This window comes from Bos javanicus, chromosome 5 (genome assembly GCF_032452875.1).
Source record: "Bos javanicus breed banteng chromosome 5, ARS-OSU_banteng_1.0, whole genome shotgun sequence".
In the NCBI taxonomy this organism is placed as follows: Eukaryota; Metazoa; Chordata; class Mammalia; order Artiodactyla; family Bovidae; genus Bos; species Bos javanicus.
In genome coordinates, this window is record NC_083872.1 from 74,888,893 (window position 1) to 74,909,873 (window position 20,981).

At 49.3% G+C, this 20,981-nt stretch overlaps 1 protein-coding gene across 4 annotated transcripts in view; it reads left to right on the forward strand.

The window, feature by feature from the left end:
- Window positions 1-5,112: 5,112 nt before the first annotated feature.
- Window positions 5,113-20,981, forward strand: part of LOC133247899 (apolipoprotein L3-like) — a 58,159-nt gene continuing 42,290 nt past the window's right edge. The window contains exons 1-5 of one of the 4 annotated variants that reach the window (XR_009736555.1): window positions 5,113-5,505; window positions 12,557-12,641; window positions 12,823-12,928; window positions 14,720-14,840; window positions 17,796-19,386. Coding sequence is in view for 1 of the 4 variants with exons in the window: in XM_061417319.1 (XP_061273303.1) it covers window positions 12,850-12,928; window positions 14,720-14,840; window positions 17,796-18,654 (1,059 nt within the window). In the remaining 3 variants the exon portion in view is untranslated. Of the gene's footprint in view, window positions 5,506-12,556; window positions 12,642-12,822; window positions 12,929-14,719; window positions 14,841-17,795; window positions 20,880-20,981 lie in introns of those variants that run through there. The other 3 variants (XR_009736554.1, XM_061417319.1, XR_009736556.1) reach the window with 3 other exon arrangements.

Below are 20,981 nucleotides of genomic sequence, written 5' to 3' on the forward strand. Positions count from 1 at the left end.
ACTTCCAGAACGGTCTTCCTGTGTTTACCTTGGGACACTGCCCTGCCTCACCTATCTATTCCCCGCATAGGGCTAGAATGACTCTTAAGAATATTGATCTTAGCCCTACCTGCTTCCCCTCCTCCACAGCTGCCTATGACTCTGAGCACAGACACTCAAAGCCTCGCTGCAGCCTAGCCTGCTGGGGCCTGTGGTCCTCCCTAGGGCAGAGCTGGATGCCAGGCTCACTCCATCCCCAGGAGCAGGACTGAGTGGCTTGGGGAAGTGGGCAGGAGGGGGGAAGTTCCATCCAAGGCCATGTTCTGACCTGGCCACCCAACTGGGATTGCACCTGCCTGGACTTTGTGAGGAGCCTTCATGGGATGCCTCAGGCTCCTCCTCCCAGGGAGGAGAGGGGAGCATCTGGGTGTGGCTCTCACCTCCATGGGCCTGCTCCTGTGGGCACTGACTCTCTGTGTTTCCACCTGTGGAGCATGTGAGCACCTAACAGTTTCCCATGCCTGGAGCCCAGGGCAGGAAGCCAGAGACCTGGGACCTGGAAATGATCCTAGGACATATTCTAAGTCCCTCCCCACGTGCTGCAGAGCCTTCTCCACACTTTTGTCCAAACCTCCCTCAAAAGACTTTCCTCACTGCCTCTGACTCCCTCTCAGCCCATGTTTTCCTGAGGCTTCAACCAGTCCTCTCATTCCTTCTTGAAGATGTCAGCAGTCATGGCCATCGCCTGCCTGACCTTCAGAAACGTGAGTTCATTCCTTCAGCGCTTCTTCATCAGTTCCTGGAGAATTCCCATCCTGCACAGACTTCTCTGGGCAGGGTTTCAGGCACTGGGTACAGAGCCATTCTGTGTCCACCCCCATCTCCCCCTGAACCTTTAGAGCTGGACTCCATTGAGCTCAATGTGCGGCTGATGCAACTCCACGGTGACCTGTGTCAGGTGAGATCCTTGTAGTTCTGAGCAACAGAAACTGCATCTGGCTAAGTGAGCACAGAAGAGGGTGCACTGAGAGGGAAGAAGTCCAGGTCAGAGGATACAAAGAAGTCCCAAATGTGCACAGTTCAGGGAGGATAGGAAGCAGGACATGTCCCCCTCCAGGATCCCACAGTCTGTCCCCTGAGGTCCCGGCAGCAGGGGGCTTAGGTCTAGACACCTGGAATCTCAGTGTCAAGTTCCCAAGAGACAGAATAACTTGGGCCTGGGGACAGTCTCCTTGGACTAATAGTTCAGGCTGAAGGATGAGGAAGATGAATGAGTAACAGGGACCTGAACCCTGTGGGAAAGTCTCAGGTAGAGAGGCTCCAGATTGAGTGCTTCCTGGATGCACAGGTGCCCTCTGCCCAGACCAACAGACATGACTTTCCTCACCTCACCCTTCTGGGTCCAAGTACCCCACACATGACAGTAAGTGCACCGCCCACTTCCCCAGCTGGAGACAAACACGAATCCCCTCCCCCTGCTGCATCTTGCAGTGATGTCAAGGGCGAAGGGCCCCAGCGTGATGCCAGTGCATCTCCTGGTCCATTGGGCTCCTTTCTCAGTATTCTGCATGTGTATTATATATGTGCAGGCAACAGGCAGGTGCAGTAGAGACCCCGGCCCCCAGGAACATTGCTCTCCTGATACCAGTCCTCACTGGGATCCCACTCCCTGTTCCTCTTTCCTGTGGGGAAATTCACCCCTGTGGAGCCTGGGCTGGGCCATCGCTGTGTCAGCACTGTCACCTGGGTCCTAATCAGGATCTTACTGCACCTCTGAGAGCAAGTGCTTGTCACCCCAGTGAAGAGCAGGAGGAAGCTGGGCCCAGGGACCAGGAGAGTGGCTGAGGCCCCTGTGTTTTTAGAAGCAAATCTCAAAAATCTTGTCATTTCTTCTGTACATACTTCTGTTCATCCCTATATTTTAAAAAGGTCTTTGCCTGGTAACTTTCCTGGTGGCTCAGAGGTTAAAGCGTCTGCCTTCAATGCGGGAGACCCTGGTTCGGTCCCAGGGTTGGGAAGATCCCCTGGAGAAGGAGATGGCAACCCACTCCAGTATTCTTGCCTGGAGAATCTCATGGACGGAGGAGCCTGGTAGGCTACAGGCCACGGGGTCGTGAAGAGTCGGACACGACTGAGCAACTTCACTTCACTTGCCTGGTGGCCAGACCCTAAAGAATCTGCCCGCAATGTGGGAGACCCGAATTCATATCCCTGGGTCTGGAAGACTTCCTGGAGAAGCGAATGGCAACCCACTCCAGGATTCTTGCCTGGGGAATTTCATGGACAGAAGAGTCTGGCGAGCTACAGTCCATGGCTTCACAAAGACTTGAACACAACTGAATGACTAACACTTTGCAAATGTCTAAGTTCGCTCTGCCCATATTGTTGGAATTTAGGCTCTTGGAACTTCCATCCTTTTAAATAACACTGCAGTGAAGATATTTGTGTATGAAGTTTCCCCCTCATCTTTGAGGCTGTTTTTCTGGGGGTGGGCCCTGCAGATGACATTGCTGGGGTAAAGGGAATGAGCGCTTAAAGGCTCCTGTGTCTGACCCTTCCCCTTCCGCCGCCCCTGCCAGCCAACCCCCCACCCCACCACCCCACCCCCCGCCCTGAGTGTCCCTGCAGGCTGACTTCACCATCGAGGTGTGGCCAAGGCCACCTATGAGCGCATGTTCACACCACCTGGCGCACAGCTTCCAGTGGCTGGATCCCAGGGCGTGGACCTAATTGAACGGGGGTGTCCTCAGTCTGTGGAGGTCCTGGCTTAGATCAAAGCTGGTTCTTCTCAGCAAATTGTGTTGCTTGCACAGAGTAGCTAACAACTGGTTTCACTCGGATGCTGGGTTACACCCAGTCTGGGCCCAGCCTCCTCGTCAATGACAGTTATTGATGAGAGACTTGCCCTGTCACAGCGCTGCTCCCAAGCCACTTGTGGCCCTTTTGTGCGCCACCCTGCACCTGGCCCCACTTTCTTGGCTTCCCCTGCTTCGCTCCTTAGGTTCCTAAGTATGCTGAAGCCCCTCTAGACTTCACCTGTTTCAAGAAACGCTCTTTCCCTAATCACCTAGGGTAATGTACCAGAGCCCCGATATCCACTGCCCCCTTGGTTAGAAATGCACGGGGCAGAGATGCCAGCAGGTGAAATCCCTTCAGGGCCCAGGTTCTGTGTTTCTCTGCAAGTCTGACTCCTTACCTGTCCCGTGCTGGCCCCCACGTGCCCCCTTCCTGGGGTCCCCCCACCCCGCTTTCCCTGCACCAGGAGAAGTCTGTGTTCAGAGCATTAAGACCGATCCAGGGCCTTGGTCTTTCTCTAGGACTCCGTGGTGGATGGGGTGGCATGTGGTCAGCGGCCAGCTCTCCTCTTCTACATCAGGGTCCTGGATATCGAGAGCAACCTGTACCACAAGGGCCAGAGCAAGGTTTTCTTTGGGCTACTGTGCTGGTCCACCTGGAGGAGGAGTGGGACCTGAAGATCACCGACATCATCATCGGCTTCCAGGCCTGATGCAGGGGCTACCTGGCCGGGAAGTGAGTCCCGGGATGCCCACCAGCAGCTCAGGGCCCCCAGCTGTCCTGTGTGGAGGCACTGAGGAAGCAGGGACTGGCAGCCCTCACCGAGGCAGGTGTTCCCCAGGGAGGCCCACGTGGCTTTCCCGCCCCACTGCTTCCTGGATTTCTGCCTGAGGTTTAAAGTGAGCAGGTGGGAGTGGTGACTGTGCTCCGATTTTCCCTGCAGAAAAACCCCTGCCTCCCTCTCTTCCTCCCTGTGTCCCTTCTGTAGGTGTGACACCCAGATCTGGCTGTCCCTAGAGGACCCCGATCTCTGGGGAAGAGGCATCCTTGAGTTCCAGCAGCTCCCGTGGGGTCAGAGGCAGACTTGTGCAGGTCAGTGGGCAGGGCAGCTGCCCGTTTGCCCCTTGACTCCTCTGTGTCTGGGCTCTGGGGCTTGTGTCCTGGCCTGAGCCCTGAGCTCTGGAAGCAGGGTGTCAAATGAATGTTTGCAGGATGTGAGCTGCTGACATTCTCCTACCAAACACAAGTGCCTGAGTTGCTGGAACAAAGTGCCCACCTCTCCCTTCCTCTCAGCTCCCTTATCTGCAAAACACGTCAGATACATAACAGTTGGCTTTAAAAACAAACTATGGTTGGCTATCCTCATGGAATAATCTCCTGTTCCTCCCTCAAAACCTGGGGGGAGGGGACCATAATGGCCCAAGGACATTTCCTGGGGTGAAGCAGCCCTGAGGGAAGGGCAGGCGGGCCTCCATGGGGCATCCAGGTCCACTGCAGTCACTTCTGCTTGAAGCAAACCGAGAAGATCACCAGCAGTCCAGCTGCAGGACTCTCAGACTGTGGGAACTTGACCTGCATTTCTTCATCTGTGAAACGGAGCCAGCACTCTTAGAGCTGATGTGAGATTCAGCAGGAAAGTCGTGTATGGTGGGAGCACAGCGTCTGCCACGTGCTCAGCCCCGTCCACAGAGGCTCTTTGCTCAGGAACCAAATGGAGACAGGGCCAGTGCTCCATTGCAGAATTCTCTGAGTCACCAGGACACTGGTTTTCTGATAAAAGTCTTCCATTTGGAGAGAAAAAAATCTGTTGTCAGGTGGAGATAAGCCGAGGTAGCAAAGGGCAGCATGCTCTCAGCCCCTCCCACGAACTTCTGCATCCACCGTATGGCAGTGACCACAAAGGCTGGGCCTCCTCATGTGGCTCACTGGGACTAAAGACACTAGTTCCGTCCCTGCCAGCAGGGCTAAGTCTAGACGGATCTGATCAAAAGGGATGGGGGGAAGCGCATGGACAGAGTGGCTGAGGGGTGGCCTTAGGCCCCTCTTCTAGGTAGCATGGGAGCAGAATAGGAAACTGTGGCCTCTACAGGCGAGGTCACGGAGGGCTTCTCAGAGGAGGTGATGCCAGATTTGGGCTTTGCAGAAAACATTTCTCCCGGTTGGATGCAGCAGGTGTCCCTGGCAGAAGAACCTAGAAATGTGAGTGAATCCTAGAAGCCACCTGGACGTGGCCCTCAGCAACAGAGTATGACCAGTATGCACTGAGCAGCTGGTCTGTTCTAGGACTGTACCTCATGCTGGTGGCATGAAGGTGAACGAGGCAGGCAGGCTGGTGAGTGTGGGGTTGGAGGGGTGAGAAGATGGAATGGGGGGGTGGTGGGGAGTGATTTGCCAAGGGACTCATGGTGTGTTGGTGGCAGGTCTTCCTTCATGGAGCCTGAGATGGAGTGGACTGTGTGAAGAAGGACGTGGAATGTCAGGACTGGGCTTCTTTCTCTAAGCGGGTCAGCTGGAGGTGGAGATAGTCCCAGGGTGGGGCCTGGTGGGCAGAGTGTTTGTTTGACTTGAACCACTCAGAAGTGAGGGTTTTGCTTTCACTTTTGCTTCCCAGAGTATATCTAGGCACAGAGGGTGTGTGTGGTCACTGCAGAGATGCACAGCTGGCGGCTGCCTCTGCACAGCTGAGAACGTCTGGATCTTGTTCACACTCAGCCAGAGGAAAACCCCTGGGTAAGCAGAGTGGAGGGCCCTGCCCATCTCCCCATCCTCAGGATGAATGTCTGAAAAGGTTGATGTCATTAGTTGACAGAAGATGGGAACTGGAAGCACAGAGAGGTGAGGTCATGGCCAAGGCAGCAGGTTAAGCAGGGGCAGAGCCTGGATGTGGAGGCAGGTGTGTCTGAGGGCTTCCTCCCAGCCGAGGACCCCTAAACAGAGCAGAGGGAGGGCCACAGCTGCTCAGGTGGGCTCAGCTCAGGATGTGGTCTCCTGAGACATGAGCGGTGACCCCAGAAGGAAGGTGGGTGTTGGGTGTGCTTAGTACTTTGGGAAATTGGAGGAAGCAGAGAGGGTAGAGGAGGACAGGGAAGTCAGAGCCTCCCCTCCTATGGCCTGGCCACCTTAATGCTGTCCCCAGGCTGCTAGGCTGGGGCTGATGGGGGAAAGGGGATTTTTTTCAGTTACAAGGAATCAAGATTTGTTGAAAAACCCTACCTCTGAGAGCCAGGCTTAGTGCCAGGCCCTGGGGAACACTGTGGCCTGGAGAGGGACAGGACACCAATCGGGGAGTGAAGGGCGTTGGCTTCCTGTGTTTGTCAGGCCCTCTGCTCAGGATGTGGGCGATGGGAGGTCCTGTGTGGGGAAGGTGGCGCTGCTGGAAGAAGTGAGAAGGGCTCACTGCACAAGGTCCACATACATCCCGGTGTGCAATGTTAAGATAATAAGCCGAACTCTACAGACATCAGTATAACAGGAGGGGCATGAGCTTAGATCTATAGTTTTTACCGGCAGAGACAACCCTAGAAACGTTGGGTTATTAAAACCACATTCCCACCCTGCCCTTGTACCCATGTCCAAAGGCCTGGTCTTGGCCGCCTCTCTGCCCACAGAGAACTGTGTGACCCTGGGCAAGCTACCCCCTGGGGAATTGTTTGTTCTATTCTCTTACTAAGTTTTTTAAATCTGATTTCCACTTTTCCCTGTGGATGCAGATGTTTTTTCTGACCTGGTTTATGGGAGCCTTGGCAATTTTTATTTCTAAGAGTTCAGTAGGTCAGAATTTCCATTATATCTTGTGGAATGTGTGTATTTAGAAAGGCTTTCTCAAATCAATGTTATTTTTAATGCTTCCTTCAGTCCCCTCAGTTTTTTCTCTCTGGTTTACGTTGGATCTTGATTGATTGATTAGGATCTTTAGTTTCTTCTCCATTCTCTTCCTCTCTCTCCGCTTCTCCCGTCCATCCCTTTCTAATTTTAACAGGGGAACTGGGGTTATGCTGTGTCATCCAGAAGCTGCTTCTTTCATGTCCCCATAAGGGATCCCACACCTCATATTTTGGCCAGGCTGTGCCCAGGAGGGTGGAGGGTGCCCAGAGGCACTGGACAGGAGGAGCAGCAAAGAAGAGACAGGGCCCCTGATGATGCAGGAAGGATTCTCAGATCTGGAGAAACTGAGCACAAAGGGACCACAACCAGGAAAGTGCGGCCTTCAAGAGGAGCTGGAGAGCAACTGGGGGAAGGTGGAAGAGGGAGGCTTGGAGCTGGGCCTCCAGGGACAAGTAACCCATCACGAGGTGAAGCCAGTGGGGAAGCACATGTTGTGGGGAGGGGCAGCCTGTGCCAAGTGAGGTGACAGTCTCGTGCAGCAGGCCCTGTGGAGACAGAGAATGTGAGGAAGACAGAAGCTGGGGCAGTCAGGAGGGTCCGGGTTCTCGGCCAGGGACTTTCTTAGCGCCCCTTTCCCTTCCCAGGGAGGGTGACTGCAGGCACAGGAGGGAGATGGTTAGGGAGAATCTGTCTACATAAGAGGAGGGAAGGGATGCATGACTGGCCATGCAGCTGGGCAGGCACAGGGTTCTCCAGGGTCCTCCCCTCTCCCACAAACAGCCTTTCCAGAAAGGAACCAATCAGAGGCTAACAGTGGAGGAAGCCCTGGATAGGAATCCAATAGAGGAAGAACTATCAGCATCCACATGCATCTGAGGCCCCAGACAAGCCCCTTGGCCAGTCAGGACCAGGCCAAGAATGGGAGGGAAGGATGGAAGGATGAGGTGGATGGTTCAGATGCATTTGCAAAGTTTTGGCATCACCCAGGATCCAGCCTTTTCTGCCCAAGCCCTCCTCTTCTCTCTGACTTGGCTCTTGGTCCTCGTGATTCATGACGTCATTCAGCTGCCCTGGCTCCTGGGTCATGCAGCTACCAGGCAGAGAGGGCAGCGGGGGACCAGCAAGCTCTCCTCTCCCACCTGTTTCAAGGTAGACCTGCCTGTGCGAATTCTCTCCCATCACACAATCAGTGCCTCCAGCCTCCACCACCCGGCACACTCCCTAGTGAACAAGTTACTCTTCCTGAGGGACAACCCCAGGCATTACAGAAAGAAGGTGATAGAAAGATTCTAGGATGGGAGCTCAGGTGAGGGGATTTAGGGGAGGCTCTAAGGAACTGGGAGCTTCCCTGATAGCTCAATTGGTAAAGAATCTGCCTGCAATGCAGGAGACCCCAGTTTGATTCCTGGGTCGGAAAGATCCCCTGGAGAAGGGAAAGGCTACCCACTGCAGTATTCTGGCCTAGAGAATGCCACGGATTCTATAGTCCACGGGTTGCAAAGAGTTGGACATGACTGAGAGACTTTCACTCACTCACTAAGGAAATGGGTCCACTCTAGATTAGGTGACACAGAAAATGAGGGGCATTTCTATCAGTGGGGGTCTCGGTAACTCATCTATGGAGAGGGGAGACCAGAGTGAGCATAAAGGTGTGACTGGTAAAGAAGGAGCAGTCATGCTTTTCACCCAAGGGAGGGGGTGTGGTGTGGTGGGGGCACAGTGATGGGTGTTTGCTGTCTCCTTTGCCCCTGCTTTCAGGGTGACCCTGTGTGAGGCTGGAGTTCTGTTTGAGTCTTTACATCCAACAGGAGAAGAGCAGCACCCTGTTGTGATACCAGGCCAGCCTTGGGATGTCAGGGGTATTCTTTCCTTCTCAGTCCTTTATAATGGTCACATAAATAGACAGAAAGGAATATACCCATCGATTTTAAGACTCCTCTTATTATTAAATTCAATTAACAGTGAAATATTTCCCACTACACTTACTCCTCTTTGCAGCATAGCTACCTTTTGTAAGCTTTATGTCTCCCTTCTTAGCCACACTTGATATAAACTCTTCTCATTGAATTATTATGAACTCATGGCCTTTGTCAGACTCAACGTGGCCCAATGAAACATGATCATAGTATTCACTTTCCATCGTCAGCAGCATTATTATATGTGAGTTACATTGAGGTTGCTCAGTCGGGTCCGACTCTTTGTGATCCCATGGCCTGTCAGAGGAGCCTGGCTCCTCTGTCCATGGAATTCTCTGGACCGGAATACTGGAGTGGGTAGTCATTCCTTCTCCAGGGGATCTTCCCAGGGCTCGAACCCAGGTCTCTCACATTGCAAGCAGATTCTTTACCATCTGAGCCACCAGGGAAGCTCATTTCATGTGGGTGCCCCTTCTAAATGCTGCTCTGAACGTTTCCAAGAGAATCTTTGCCTTTGGGGGTGTATAGTTGCCAACCTGTGGATATAGATGCCGACCTGTGGAACTGACCTCCCCTTCAAGGAGTCTTGCTTCCTTTGAGTGGACAGAAGCCCATGGGTGCACATGTTTGTGGGCAAGGTGCTGCCAGATGATGGCTCTGTTTAAGGCCACAGGTCACTGTGATTGTCCTGGTTTACGTGTATTTTCATCCCTCCTTTTCCTAGAGAGCTTGGCTTCATCATCACAAACATGTCTCCTACACTGACAGTTGTCACATCGGGTGTCAGCTTACTTCTTATTGTCTCTTAATCCAATTGCTTCCACCAGCTTTATGTGGTGGTGCCAGAAATCAATCCATTCTTATGGGTTACTAACTACTATGAAGTGACTTCTGCTTTTATAAAATTAAAAAAATCCAAAATGCTAAATGCATATGTTTAAAACAAACCAGTTTATACAGAGGGTTCTGCACACCTCGTATAAAAATCATTTTCAGTTGTTTGCTTTTTCTTTAGGTAATTAAGCAACATCCTTAGATAATTTCCTGATTTACAGGGTCATTGAGAGAAGTAAAAATAAGTGAATGCTTGAGAAGCACTTAGAATGCTGCCTGGGGCAAAGTGGGAAGTCGTCAACCACAATAGCTAATAAACATTAAGTATCATATTTTTCTTTTCCTAATTTAAAAAGTTTGATACTATTAACTTACTTCTTACCAGGGAAGATAATGTTTTCAGTTATTCTTATATTTTTTCTTATATCCGTCCCTATCTTCTCCTAATATCATTATATCACTAATCCTACATCTTCTGTTAGAAAACTTTGTGGTTATATGCACTTCGTTTGTGCCATTGTTTCTTAGGCCCTCAGGTTCAACTGGTGTTTCTTGATTCCCCACTTTGTAAAATGAGACTAATTCTCTTTCTCCCTTCAGTGCTTCAGCTCCCAACTTCTAGAAGTGTGATTTAATATTCATATTGATTGACAGCAAATAAATTAAGTTCTCATAATTAAATGCTTTGTTCTAGAAGTTAAAAGTCAAAGAAGAGAATTTACATTTTGTGATGTTTTAAATGTTTTCTCTTGAGTAACTTGTATTAACACTATCTATTTGCACATACATTTTGGCACAGCTTCAGTTTTTCCTGATGTTTGGAATTGCCTTTGTTTTCACCCCTTGCACTGTCTGTCTTCAAATTTCCTCCATTTCTTTGCACCTGTGCCTCATATGATACCGAGTCCCCTGTCCCCACAGACTCTGGACATTTTACCCCATTCTGAACTGGTTTCTCTCTAGATCTGCCGTGTGCCCAGCTGTGATCCTTGGATTCCCTTCTCTCTGGGTTGATGTTGCTGATTCCTGGATCACATTCAGGAATCTTTCTTTCTCTTGGATATCCTTTGCATCATCATCACACACACACATCTTTCTTTCCCTCTGCACCTCACTCTCAAGTAACTTGCTAAGGAACGACTGTGAATAGCAACGTTTCTATTCTCCACTTAGCTCCATTTCTTCTGTCATTTAAAGAAAACTTCTGGAAGCTTTTTTTGACCTTCTTTTCCAATCTTTCTTTAGACTTATTTGGTAAACACTTATTAATTCCCAAGATTTTTTTTGTCTGTTTCATTTTTCCCCACTTCTCAGTGTATCTCATTTTATGAATAAAAATCCTTTCTAACTGACTTAACGACCTGGGTTCAAGTTTTAAAAATTATTTTCTTCCTTCAGAATTGTCCATCCATCTCTTCTGGTGTCATTTCTCATCTGTTTGTCCTAGTCACCCTTTTCCACATTGTCATCATTTCCATGTATCTAATCTTGGACGACCCATTCATATTTAAGAGGAAGTAAAGTTGACCGGTAAGCTGCCCTGTAGAGTGCTTGCGTGCTGCTCCTGCTAGTGCTAAGTCACTTCAGTCATGTCCGACTCTGTGCCACCCCATAGACCGAAGCCCACTAGGCTCCCCCAAGAGTACTGGAGTGGGTTGCCATTGCCTTCTCCGAGAGTGCTTGCCTGAGGACCCCTAAATTCCAGAATACAGAAATATTTTTTCTGGAGTCTCTGAATTAAGATTTTCCTCTGTCTGGTGTGGATTTGGGTGAATATGTGATGGAATGTGGGTTGCTGGGACTATCCCCTGCTTTCTCCTCTGTGTCACTCTCATTTTGCTCTAAGCAAGCATTCCTCTCGCCTGTACACCTTCTCTCCGTTTCTTCCCTCCACTCCTCTTTATTCAGCAGTCACTTCTTCATCCAATCAGTCTTTAAACTATTGCTGAAGACTCCGGGCTCCTGCTGCCCACATTCCTGGCTTTATATTAGCAGCAGAGCACCAAGAAGCAAGGTATGGGCTCTTGAGCCCAGTAAGTGAGTTGAAACCTAGTCTGTCATGGATAAGATTTCTGACCTTGGGCAAGTCACATACCATCTATGAAAAAAGGAGGGGATTTTGTGTACGTATCTCAAGGGTTACTGGAATGATCCAAATTATATTCGGTAAAGTCTTAGATCAACTATCAGTACAGAAAGACGACCACAAGCACAGAGACGCCTCCTATCAGTAGCCATTATTACAACTGTAAGCATGTTTCATATCATTTCAGTCAGGTCTCAGGAGGAGGAGCTGATAAATGCACTTGTCTTCTTACAATTTGCTGAATGTAATCAACGTTTGCTTCCTTTCAACATCTACCAAGGCAATGTAATCCCAAACAGAATTAAAAAATTCTCTCTCAATAAAGATCTGTTTTAAAGTAGAGACTTCTGAGAATTGGCAAGATTAAAAGAATTGACACCCTCATATGAATATAACTGTAATCAATTGGTGCAATTTTTTGGCACAACAGAGCGACTCTAGGTATGAAAACATTTAAAATGTTTAGAGCCCTGACCAAATCATTCTACTTCCAGAAACAGCTTAAGGACACGGTCTCAAGTACAAGCAAAGTTTCATACAAGAAGCGTGTTCTTTACACTATTATTTACACAAACAATTAGAAACACCCCAAAGTGCCACAGTCAGGGGAGGACCACAGAGAGGACTGGGTGCCATCCAGGTCCTCAGCTGCCCAGGGCAGGGCTGCAGGGAGGGGGTTGTTGAGAAAGGCTCCTGCGGAAGGAAGGAGGATGTGGGCTGTGGGAGCTGCAGCACCAGAAACTTTATCAAGGCAGAGATTCAGGCACAGGGAGCAAGACATCATTTTGGAATAAAAAGAGTCATTTACCAATTAACATATATCCCCAGGTAAGTATTTTTGTATATTGCTGAGAGTAGAGCATAGTTATCATTAACCTGCTATTTGAATCAGAAAGACTTGGGTTCAAGTCCAGACTCTGGCACCAGCATGAAGTCTTGGGCTGACCCATGTTTAGGTGAGTTTCAGGAGCCTGCACATCATAGACACGGAATCAATAGTAGTTATTACCAATTAGTGGCACAGGTGTCCCGACCTCACATAATTCCCAGAGTATTCCTTTCTATGCTCCTTTCTATGTGTTCTTCTGTCTCTGGTTTTACTGCTCCTATAACTTCACAGATGGCTGTCTCCTGTCTGATTACCTTCTCCCTGTGCCCCAACAGGAGAGCAGGACTCTGACTCAGCTTGGAAGGAGCTGTAGGAGGTGAGTGACTTTTCTTAACTAACAGCCAGCAGAGCCCAGAGGACAGGGAAATGCAGAGTGTTAAGCCCTGGTGGCACTGGTGTCCGTCCCAGGGGAACCCACCAGAGGCCTCCCCCTCACTGCTCCCTGCAGCCGCTGCTCACTGGTGATCTAGCCCACAGTCTGTTTTCTCTTCCCCAAGGGTGAAGCCACACCTCCTTCCAGCCTGATGCAAACAAGGAGTGAAGGGAGATCTCTGGGAGCCCCTGCTGCCACCATGAGCTCTGAAAACTTCGGACACTGTTCAGGTAGTCAGCTCTCTCTTCTCTGGAAGGTTCCTACTTGTGACCCAGATTGAGGGAGGTGTTTCCAGGCAGAGTTAAACTACAGAGGAATCAAGAACCATGAAAAGGATGGATAAACATCCTTGAGTTTCCAAGAGAGGCTAGGAGATTCCCCTCACCCTGGGGTCTGCCCATAGCCTCCTTCCCAGCCCTCTCCTCAGTATCCATGACCAAGGTATTGACTTCCTGCCTCTCCCACCACCCAGCAAGTGACTCAGGACGGTGGCTGGGAGAGCACACGCGGAGCATGGACAGCAGATGGCAGTCCCCAAGGCCAGGCAGGCCTGGGAGAGGAGGTCCTCCAGCATCATTGGAGCATCTCCTGCTCTCTCCCTTGGCTCAAGCCTCCTCCCACTCCCTAACCCTGTGGCATCACCACAGGAGCTGTTTCCTCTGGCTCTTGCACAGCCACAAGCCCAGCCTCTCTGCAAGGGTCAGTGGACCCTGCTCTGAACCCCAGTCTGGCCTTTGCCGCCTCCCACTTGGAAGGGAGGGGTGATGAGGATCACATCTGGCTCCACCCCTCCTCCACCTGGTGGATCCCCTCCCCTGCCCATCCTACAGTCTGTGGTCAGAAGCAGGAATCCTCTCACATGGTAGTTTTACTCAATGGCATGTGGTCCTAAAGTCTTTTGTAAAAGTAGGTAACATGAGCTTGTGATGTTTTCTAAGTTTCGTGTGTACAACATTATATTTCTACTTCTATATATGCTACTGAATGCTCACAACCAAAAATGAGTTGCAAAGAATCCCCCTTGTGTGCTATAGAGTAGAATGAACAAATCACAGGAGTTTTAAATGGAGGTAGGATTCAAAGTCTTGTCCAAGAAATGTCTGACACTTGTCCTTGGATTCAACCTCAGAGCTTTCAGCTCTGTGGCCTTGGGCTGTACATTGTCTTGTCTGAGTTTCTCTTCTGTGAAATAAGGAGAATTCCTCTTTGTGTGGATTTACCAAGAAACACATTTGATATCAAGTCCCAGCCCACACACATATAGATAGCCTGGCCACCAATATCTTACCTACAATTCCATAACCTCCAGATCTCTGAAATCACTCAGGGATTTTGATAACTCATTGAGGAGTAATCTTACCCTCTAGTGATCTGAGGCTATTTGTAGTCATTACATTCTTTATCCCATTTAACGTGAGTATTTGTTTCACTGCCCAAACGTGAAAGCATTCGTTTATAGGGTGCTGCCAGTCTATTCTGGAAGTGGTAACTAACAAATCACACTTGCTGCTTCTTCTCTTTGTGTGTGTGTGTTCAGTTGCTCAGTCATGTCCAACTCTTTGCAACCGCATGGACTGCAGCCTGCCAGCCTCCTCTATCCGTGGGATTCTCCAAACAAGAATATTGAAGTGGCTTGCCATGCCCTCCTTCAAGGGATCTTCCTGACTCAGGGATCAAATCCGCCTCTCTTACATCTCCCACATTGGCGGGCAGGTTCTTTACCGCTAGAACTCCCTGGGAATTCCAACTATAACCTCAATTTACCTGGGAATCCCACATAGGACCTCATTTCACCTAAACTCCTTACAAGTCCTATCTTCAGAAAGGTCACCAGGGGGTTAACTCTTCAACACAAATTGGGGGGTGGAGGGGGGACAGTCCATCCATAACCCTAGGTGACCTCACCAAGAGCACCCCAGGTGACTGCTGCTCAGCAAGAGGAATTTTAACTATTTTATACTCAATAACATTTATGCCCCACCACTAATTCTTCTAATCTTATTCCCTTTTCTTTCATCTAGATACTGAGATCTTTTTTGAGGATGTCGTTGGATGTCTCTGGGACACAATGAGCAGAGAGAAGCTGCTACTCCTGCTGAATGAATTCCTGGAGAGAATTAAGGCTGAGGCCAGTTTGTCCAGGTAACCGGCACAGGTGCACCAGGAAGGTCACCCACGTCCCCCAGCACCAGGCCAGCTTCCTCCTGGAGTAACGCCTCCTCCAGGCAGGACCCTACTGTTGGGGCCAGGGGTGTTCCTTCCCAAGATCCCATCAGGAATGTTTCCTCCATGTCATTTGCTGACAGTGAATGATCCTGGGTTGAGAAGAGATGAAACCTGCAAGGAAGGGGCAGGTTATGTGACCTTGGACAAGTTACTGAACTACTCTCTGCTTTGGTTTCTTCATCTTTTATTGTTATTGTGAGGACACTGAGATCATGCATGTAAAGTGCTTCCCATAATGACTGACATGGAGTAAGTACTCAGTCAATAGTCACATTTAAAAAGTTATTGGGAAGCGACATGGGTCAAGGGTCTTCTTTCTGGTGAGGAGAACCAAGCAGAATTTCCTTTGGGGACAAGTTGGAAAATCCTGACACCACCATTTGTGTCCTGGGCTTCTGCCTACAGTATTTCTATTCCCCATGTTAGGAGCTGTACCAACCCTGCAGGATCCTGCTGGGCCATAAGGGACAGAGGCTAGAGAGGAACTGGAGGAGCTGGGGGGATCCTGAATCTAGCCGTGCCCAACTCCTGGGCCTGTGAGCTTAAGACTTTGAATCTCAGCTCTGTCCTGTGTCCAGTGGGAATAGCAATTCTGATGGATTATGGTGATGGCCTCAGAGTGAACTGCAGAGTCAGAGGTGGGGAACCAAGTGCAATCATCTTGTCCAAAAGACCAGGGAGGCCTGCACCAGGGTCAGACCCAGGACTCAGGGTGGAGCAGAGGGTCCAGGTTGGAGGACTAGTAGGCAGGCTTGGGCAGCAGGACCAGGAGCAGAGTGAAGAGAGTGGGCCCTAAGGACACAGAACTGAAGGGACTGTGACCCTAGCAGAGGTCCCCTGAGTGGGAGAGGGGACATTTCTTCCCTCCCTGATGGAATCCCCTCATGCTGGACTAGAGGGCCCTGGGAGACTGTGTCTGCACACCCTGCCTGGGACCTGGCTTCTCACTCCATCTGGGACCCTCTTCTAGTCTACATGGAGTCCCCCTGACAGTGGGAAGGCTATATGGCTCAGGGAGCCCTCCAGGGTCACAATGAGTGGCTGTGATTGTGTCACATTTGAGGGATTCTGAGGATTCTCGCACATCCCCACCCAAGAGGAAAACACTTCCTTCACCATCCTTGCAAGTGCTGGTCTCCTTAGGCTCAGCCATTCAGATGGATATTCCCTCAAGTCCCTTGAATCTTTAGAGGTTCCACAAACTTGCACACAGCCTTGGGGTGAAGGCAGGTGAAGCTGTCGCCAGGTAAATTGTGAGTTAGGTTGGTGACCCCTGAGCGATTGAGGGTGCTGGGAGATGGGTCAGGAGTCAGTGAGGTGAGCTGGACAGTCCAAGGGAAACCAGCGCTCATAGCACATCTCCTGTTCCCCTGTCCACTGGGGCAGTGGGTGGACCCAGTGACCTTCTTCTGAGAAGGTCAAGGGCACAATGCTTAGAAGACAGCAGATGGCAGACCAAATGAGTATAAGGTGTCTTCTAGCTCTGACTTTTGGGGTTTAAAAAATTCTAAGTCATAGAGACAGCCAATCTGCAAAGTATAAGGGCACAGTGCCCTGGACTGCCCTTACTTTGACTTCAATGGCAAATTTAGGGGATTCCCAAAACAACTCTCAGGTTCAAGCATTCCCTATAGAATGGAGAGGACACACTGAAAGCTTCATGATCCCAGGTACAGTTTACTACTGCTGCTTCTGCTAAGTCACTTCAATCGTGTCCGACTCTGTGTGACCCCATAGACAGCAGCCCACCAGTCTCCTCTGTCCCTGGGATTCTCCAGACAAGGACACAGGAGTGGGTTGCCATTTCCTTCTCCAATGCATGAAAGTGAAAAATGAAAGGGAAGTCTCTCAGTTGTGTCTGACTCTTTGTGACCCAATGGACTGCAGCCACCAGGCTCCTCCGTCCATGGGATTTTCCAGGAAGAGTACTGGAGTGGGGTGCCATCGCCTTCTCCTACAGTTTACCACAGGGAAGGATAAAAGTTCCCACCAGCCACAGGGCAGAGTCTGGGCAGGTTTCACATACGAAGCTTCCATTGTCCTCAGGACACGTTACTGACCTGGATTCGGCATGTGATAAGATGCACGGAGTACTGCCCATCAGGGACACTTACTTGCTTACAAGCCTAATTACCCTGACCTGTCATCTCCAGCCCCTCCTGGAAGTCAGACTTGTGCCCTAGTGTCCAGCTCTACCAGATGGCAGAACTGATGCCATGGGACCCAGAGACCCTGGGTCACTTGTCACCTCAGACTGACCAGTGGCCAAAGACCCAGGCAGGCAAGGACACTCCTATCAGCCAGAATTCTAGGGGCTTAGGGACCACTTCCCAGTAGCCAAGGGCAAAGGGCAGGGAGACTTCTCACTACACACTGAGGCCCTTGAATGAAGGTTTTCTCCTCCAGTCCTACACGTCTTTGTCTGTGGAGTTCCCACTTCAAAAACTCTTTCAAAGTGGTGGTGTTGACCCCCTGTGAGATGTCTTTACCACATACCTTTTCTTTGGCTGAGCCATATGGCCTGTGGGATCCTCATTCCCCAACCAGGGATTGAGTCAAGGCCGGCAGCGGGAGTGCAGAGTTGAAACCTCTGGACCCCCTGGGAACCTGGGAATTCTCTCAAATACCTCTCTTAAGTTGCCAGTATCCAAATGTGACCTCGTTTACCTATTCCAAGTTTAGCTGTTTCAAGATGGAGCATCTACAAAGTATGAAACGTGTTTAAGGTTGAAAGAGAAAAGTTTACATTTATAAAATTCTTTTCTAATGATTTATAGTAACATATCTGTATTTATGCAGGACATATATTATGGAGCCAATTTTACAGACAAGCAAACTGCCTTTCTAATCCCTTGACCTTCATCGTTACAGGGAAGATGCAGATGAACTACATAAATATCTGAACGAATTGAAAATATCCTTGGTTGAGGAGGGCCAAGAAAGACTCTCCAAAGAGCAGCTGGACAGGAGGAGGTTTCTGAATCAGTTTCCTCGGGTGAAACGGCAGCTGGAGGAGTTAATAAACAAGTTCCACGAGCTCGCAGACAAGGTTGAGAAGGTCCATAAGGGATGTACCATCTCCAACGTGATGGCCCACAGCACTGGTGCTGTGTCTGGTATTCTGACCATCGTTGGCCTGGCTCTGGCACCCGTGACAATGGGGGCCAGTGTGGTGCTCTTGGCCACTGGGATAGGGCTGGGAGCAGCAGCTGCTGTGACCAGTGTGTCCACCACTATCATCGAACATGTGAATAGGTCATCAGCAGAAACCGAAGCCAGTCGCATGATGTCAAGTCTCATCGAGAAATGGAAGGTTCTCCTAGAGGTACTCAAGAGCATCCCCACAACAGAGAAAGTCACAGAAGCTGTACAATGCACTGAAATGCACATCCATGCCATGGAGACAGTCCAAGACATTCCTGGCTCTGTAGCCAATGCAAACATCTTCATGAGCCCTGTGAGATTCTCAGCCCCAGCCATCCAGCAGATACAGGCAGGTTTCAAAGCCACAGCTTTAACAATTAGCAAAGGAGTCCGGGTGGCGGGTTTGGCCACTTCAGGGGTCTTCCTCCTGATGGATGTGGGCTTCCTGGTGAAGGAGTCAATGCACCTGCACGACGGTGCAAAGACAGCATCAGCTGAAAACCTGCGGCAGCGGGCCAGGGAGCTGGAGAGGAAGCTGGAGGAGCTCACCCAGATCTATGAGAGTCTGCAGGAGGACCTGATTTAGCCACCCCCAGAGCAGTGCGGGGTCCAGGGACATGTGAGGGGCTAAAGTGCAGAGGTACCTTGTTAGAGGGAAGAGCTGGAGACCACATTAATGGAGCTGGAGACCACATTAGTGAAGCTGGGTGTTAGGATTTGGCATTAGTTGAGCACAGCAGGAAAGGGATGGATGTAGGTGATAGATGAGGAGAGAGAAGGAAGGGGCCTGGAGCCTAGATTAAGGGAGGAGTGGGGACCAGAGAATGAGAGGTGGGAAGAAAGCACTTTTTTTCATACTAAGAACGTTTTATTTTGTATTGGAGTATAGCCAATTAACAATGTTGTGATAGTTTCAGGTGAACAGCAAAGGGACTCAGCCATTCATATTCATGTACGCATTCTCCCCCAAACTCCCCTCCCATCAGAAACCACTTTGGACTAAAGATGACACTGGAGGCAGAATAAAGGGAGAGGCAGGCGAACTAGCAATGAGAGGCCAGGTGTACGAATGGGTTGAAAATGGGAGAACATCAGTTGGGATTGTTGGGATCCAGAAATAGCAGGGGCTCCTCTATCGCCCTCCACAGGCTGTGATGTCCCAGCAAGAAGAGTCTTCCCCTGGTGGTGGTCTCTAGACCTCTCCTCCAACAGCAACTCACCTTTGGTCCTAGTTGATGTATGTTACTTAGGCAGTGACTTCTTTTGTTTGTTTGTTTAATTGAAGGATAATTGATTTACAATATTCTGTTAATTTCAGGTATACAGCAAAGTGCTTCAATTTTACAGGTATCTATGTATTTTTCTGGGCTTCCCAGGTGGCGCTAGTGGTAAAGAATGTGTCTGCTAAGCAAGAGACACAGGTTTGATTCCTGTGTAGGGATTCCCTGGAGGTTGAAATGACACCCCACTCCAATATTCTTGTCTGGGAAATCCCATAGACAGTGGAGCCTGGCATGTTACAGTCCATGGGGTTGCAAAGAGTCAGACACAACAGAACACCTGAGCATGTGTATATCTATATTTGTTTTTATTCTTTTACATTATAGTTTATTACAAGATATTGAATACTGTTCGTTTGCTACTACAGTAGGCAGTCCCTACTTTATTGGTGTGTATCTGTTAATACCGTCTCCTAATTTACCTATCCCCCCAAAACTTGGGTAAAAAGTTTGTTTTCTTTGTCTATGAGTCTGTTTCTATTCATTTGGTCATTTGTATTTTTTCTGGATTCTACATATAAGTTAGTATCACGTATTTGTCTGACTTACTTCACTCAATATGATAATCTCTAGATCCATACATATTGCTACAGATAATATTATTTCATTCTTCTTTATGGCTGAGTAGGATTCATGGAGTGTATACATGTACCACATTTGCTTTACTCATTAATCTGTCAACAGACATTTAGGTTAATATCATGTCTTGGCCGTTATGAATAGTACTGCTATGAACATCAGGGTATGTGTATCTTTCCAAATTAGAGCTTTAATTTTTTTTGTAGAAATATGCCCAGAAGTGAGATTGCTAAATCATATGGTAGCTCTATTTTTAGTTGTTTAAGAAAACTCCACATGGTCTTCCATAGTGGCTGCACTAATTTACATTCCCACCAACAGTGTAGAAGGGTTCCCTTTTCTCCACAGCCTCAGAGCATTGTAGATGTAGGGGATGGCCCCGTGATCGCTGTACGGGAGATAACTTATTGTAGTTTGATTTGCATTTCTCTAATAATTAGTGATGTTGAGTAGGTTTTCACGTACCTGCTGGCCATCTGTACGTCTTCATGAAGAATTGTCTGTGTAGATCTTCAGGCAGTGGCTTCTTGATGACAATGGTGGTGATGATGTTGGTGGCAGCAGTGGTGTGACAACACAGTGGATGGAACATCTGACACGTTGCCAGGAGCTCTTTGGTTCCAGAGTGCACCAAGAGACCAATGAAAATTGGTGAAATTTCCATGAAAATTTGTTATTTCATGGATTCCATGAAAATCCAAATGTGGAGGAGGAACAGAGGTTGATTAAAAGAAAGAAAGAAAGAAGGATGAAACAAGGAGGCAGAAACAGGTCAAGGAACTTTTCGGTGTGTCAGGAGACGAAACAGCCTGGGACCAACAGACACGACTCTCTGACCCTCGGTTTCTTCTTCAGCTGGGGGGTGAGGCTGGATAAGATATTTCAGGTTGCTCTGGTTCTCTCCACCTTGTTTTCCTTAGACTCTGGTTCAATAAATATGAGCTGATTCACTGAGGCTTCCTTGCGTTGACTGATGGATTAACCTGGGCTCCAGATGCCTGACCTCCTTCCCCGGGAACCTGTCTCCCAGGGTCTTAGGGAGCACGTCCTCCAT